This window comes from Erigeron canadensis, chromosome 8 (assembly GCF_010389155.1).
Source record: "Erigeron canadensis isolate Cc75 chromosome 8, C_canadensis_v1, whole genome shotgun sequence".
NCBI classification, from domain to species: Eukaryota; Viridiplantae; Streptophyta; class Magnoliopsida; order Asterales; family Asteraceae; genus Erigeron; species Erigeron canadensis.
The window spans coordinates 18,829-23,199 of record NC_057768.1 but is presented as its reverse complement, the minus strand read 5'-3'; the positions used below and the strand labels follow the sequence as shown (position 1 = coordinate 23,199).

Genomic DNA, 4,371 nt, shown 5'->3' with positions numbered 1-4,371 from the left:
TTAGATAAATCCTATATACCTCAGGTAAGGACAAGGCTACATACCATCGGGGTATTGAGACCCAAACTCCATAAAAGACGACAATGGGTGTTACTTGCTTATTTTATATATAGTCTAGTCCGACTCCGATTTGACCAGTTTAGAGTCCAACATGATTTTCAAAACATTGGCCACAACACGTCAAATATTAAGTTTTCTTTTGGAACAACTTAAAAGCATGACCAAAATGTATGAGACCATTCGCATTCTAATCATCTTAAAAAATAACCATAGGATAATATATAGAAACAAACTCTTGTTGCAACAACATACCTGCAATAATAGCATCATCACCGGTTCAATAAACAATGAGAAAAGAGTGTCACATGACCCTTACTGGAAGTCACTTTCAGATTTAGGACACTAACAAAAACAAAACAGATCCCGTTAAGTGGAAGACAATAATAAATCACCTGCAATAATTAAATTAATTAAGATCCTTCTTTTAAAGTTTAGAGAGGCAACCGCATCTCCTCTCCATCTACCTCTTGCATAATAGAACAACTATGGGAGCTAGTGGCCGGTTCAACATTTGGAGCTTGCAGCATATCCACTCATTGACTGGCAATCTAGAAGCGAACTCTTCCACCATCTTATATTCTTCCCTGCATATCATCAACATTCTGATTTTAAATCTGAAGATGGTTTAGTAGCGGAAAACAATTTTCTGTCTTCTATCTCCAGAAAATTACTCATTATGTTGAGAAGTGTTGGATGTTATCATTCTATAGCTCAGAAAATTGAAAAATGGATGTTAATAAATCGTACTTTTCTCTTTGCATATTATACTTTTAAGAAGCAAAAATCATTCAAAGAAACATGGAAATACAAAATATATATATCTGATAACATAATGAAAGAGTATCATTACATTCCACCAGGATGCCCCACATAAACCAACAAGCTGATAAGACCTCCAGATGCTATGATTCTGCTTGCAGCCTCCATTCCTAGGAGGGTTGTTTTTGAATTGGTAATTATTGTTTTGTCACCCCCCGGAAGATATCCCAAGTTGAATGCAACTAGCCTATACCCAAAAGACAACACGCAGGTGTTTTAAGGGCATAGATTCATAGTAGTTATAATAGTTTAATACCGGAGTAATTGATAATATGTACATAACATATACATGAGTTTCTCTATACCTCACCATGATGCCCCTTGGAACAACTTCTTCCATTTTGCTGTGACACTTAATAGAGAGATCTACAATTTCTTTCTGAAAGCAATAAATATAAATAAACTAAATTACTTTATCAAAAGTATATCACAGATTACAAGGAATGGAAAATTAAGAAAATTGGCACCTCATCAGGATCAAGTAATTTATCCAACAAAGATGTGGTATTCTGTAATGCAGTTTCTTGAATGTCCATTGAATAAACACGGCCGGTACATGACTTATCAGCAACCATATACACCATCGCCAAGGTATCGTAACCATTTCCACAAGTGGCATCCACAACTATGTCCCCTTTTTGGACAACATGTTTCCAGATACTGTAATACACGAATTAGAAGAAATTTGTAAAACATGGATGTGCAGAATCCAGAAAGAACAGTTTTTTTATAAGGATTCGTGGATATCTTTAAATGGAACATAGATTCATCATGTAACTAGAGAACATATATTAAGTAAATTGGTATTTATAGAAACTTATATAAATATAGCAGGTGGCGTTTCATTTTGTTATTACTCCACGGAAACGAATAAACCTAAGTTTCTCGTACTAAGTTCAGTTCATTTTATATTTGAGTTTTGTACTAAGCACCCATGTCCAATCTCAAGTATGACAAGCTTAACCATAGTATTTCCATGGTAGCAACTACTAAGGGATACATAGGTTAGGTAGTTAAACTGTAATCAACGATTCACGCCGCTAAGACAATCCCCAACTTTCGAGCGAATAAGACAAGCTTTTTAACGTTTTTACTGTTTTTCTTATCAACATGGAATGAGGGATTTTCAAAGTGGATTTGGCACTCAAGATAGGGGAAAGGTTCTCAGCTAGTAACCTACTTTATTGTGTTTTTTGCTATGTGCATGTTCATTTTGCTTGAGGTGCATATATATGTTGTCACCCAACATTTACAAGAAGTTAATCAATTAATTAATGTAGTTTAAACATAAGCATGGTTAGAAAGATTAAAACCACATTAACTAAACACGAAAAACAAAAACTTCATATATTTTAATCAAAAGATTTCCTAGAGATTATGACCAGTCGAAAATTGAAATTTACCACAGTCCTAGCTAGCTAATCAGTATTTGGCTCGGGTTTGTTTTTTTAGTATTATTTTTTTAACGGCGAATTGCCTCTTCATATACCTAGCACTTTTGCTCACCACTAGGATTTAAACCCAATACCTCAAAGTCTCAAGTCACCCCAAGTACCAATCCATCTATTGATGGTTGGTGGCAAGACTTTTTTAGATGTGTTTTTGGTTTGTTAAAGGTTATTTGGCTATTATTATAAAAATAATGAGGCATGTTGCATTAAATTTTCTTTTTAGATGACATTCTCATCCTGGATTATAACGTGTAAAATGTCATCTCACTTGTACAATTTACCAAGAGGTCAGGAGTATTCGTATCTCATAGTCAGAATTTAGAAGTGAATTTTTTTTTTCTTCCTTCTTTCCTTTCTATCCCAAAAAGTAGAAAGAAGACTATCAAATGTATTCATTAATCAATATGAGTTGTTAGCTAGGAATCAGGAAAAATCTAAAGGGTGTCACTTCATATATATTTTAATCAAAAAAATCATCGAGAGATTATGACCTTAAAGACTTATAAAAGTTAATAATATGAGTTTCCCCGATTAACCTCCCTCAGATTCAATGTTGATGTTGAGAAACAAGTACCTACGAGTGAGCAACTTGTGTGGCCTTCTTTTTACCGAAAATATACTCCAACATCACGCTCTCTAAACCTATTATTATTTATTATTAAATTTATTACAAACATGAAACATATATATGTGAGCCAGACAGAAATTATAAACATAATAATACATACCAGATAGAGGGGAAGAATCTGTAGCTGATTTGTAGTTATTAGAGGAACAAGCACCAGCAGAAATTGAAAAACTGTTGCGCTGCCATATAAAGTTTAATATCGGAGAACAAGAAATAGAAGATTTATGGAAACTTCTTCCCACCACTGGATAAACTGTGCATCGCATCATCTTTGTTTCCAATCGGATGATGAGGAATTTATGTACAAGGATTTCAGTTCTTGTTGAACTATTTCTTTTTCCTACAACAGCAACAACACCCAATCACTGAACAGTCTTATCTATACTCAAAATAGTAGAGAGACTAAAGACCTCCGGTCACGAAGAGATAAAAGTCGAAGAGCGAAAAGCGTTTAGTTAACATAAAATGAAAATGAACAAATGAGCCTTTGACAGTTAATCACCAACGGTACTTAATCACGTATTTAGTGGATTAAGAAAGTAACCTTGATTAAATAATTCCAAATTACAATAATAAACTCAACTAAATCCACTAAACAATATAGTACATAGCAGTAACAATTAGCAACTCATAAAGATCATATACTCCAAGGGTAAGAAATACTACAATACATGCATATACCTATACAGACATAAAAATATAAAAAAATAATTAAATAACTTCACTACAAACCACAGCAATAGATTATTCTTTTTTAACTTGGGCATCCATGTAGTTTAATGAAGTTGCACCAACAATAATTTTCAAATAAAAAGTAACTAATTAAAATGAAAAAGGAAAGAAATTACATTTTGTATTCCTTTTCCTCTTCTTGTCAAAAACCAAATTTTTGTATCTCCAAAAATTTATATAATTCGCTTGGCTTTCTTTTTTCGTTTTCCTTTATATAAAAAGAACCAAATTTTTATTTTTTACTTTTGAACAGCTTTTGTGTGGATTTAAGATGTTCTCTAAATATGCAATACCCTCCTAATCACAATACGCATGTAAATGAAAGGAACCCTAACTTTAATAATCAAATATGAAAAATCTAATATCTTGGATTTTAAAAAAGGCAGCGAAGATTGTACCAACCTTTGTTGTCGTAGATTGTGGTGTCGGCACAGATGGAGGTGAGCGACGACACAGATAGTTATGGAAGAAACAAAGATACAGAGGGCGAAGGTGATGGGTGGTGGTGCTCCTGATAGGGCCGGAGATGTGAGAATGGGAGAGAATCGCTAGAGCAATAATCTTACCCTTTATAAATTATCATTTTAACCTTTATAAATTAATTTGCATCATTAATCTTTTATCTTTTAAATTATATCTACTATCTTTTTACATCAATTATATTTACACAAATTACTTACA

General features: G+C 33.1%; 1 protein-coding gene across 1 annotated transcript; it reads right to left on the bottom strand.

Moving 5' to 3' along the window:
• Positions 1 to 276: 276 nt before the first annotated feature.
• LOC122580313 (putative rRNA methylase YtqB) lies at positions 277 to 4,148 on the bottom strand. Its single transcript, XM_043752588.1, has 7 exons — positions 4,093 to 4,148; positions 3,059 to 3,298; positions 2,909 to 2,972; positions 1,347 to 1,539; positions 1,185 to 1,258; positions 911 to 1,066; positions 277 to 644 (listed from the first exon to the last, which is right to left on the bottom strand). The coding sequence occupies exons 2-7, from the start codon at positions 3,225 to 3,227 to the stop codon at positions 521 to 523; spliced, it is 780 nt and encodes a 259-aa protein (XP_043608523.1). The 5' UTR covers positions 3,228 to 3,298; positions 4,093 to 4,148; the 3' UTR covers positions 277 to 520.
• Between the last annotated feature and the right edge of the window lie 223 nt (positions 4,149 to 4,371).

Bases quoted from the DNA above. Each gene is read 5' to 3' on its own strand.
- LOC122580313 (XM_043752588.1), bottom strand. From the start codon at position 3,227: ATGATGCGATGCACAGTTTATCCAGTGGTGGGAAGAAGTTTCCATAAA. The intron at 1,540-2,908 runs GTAGGTACTTGT...CGTGTATTACAG, and splicing joins GCCACACAAGTTGCTCACTC to TATCTGGAAACATGTTGTCC. The intron at 1,067-1,184 runs GTATAGAGAAAC...TTTTGGGTATAG, and splicing joins CCAAGGGGCATCATGGTGAG to GCTAGTTGCATTCAACTTGG.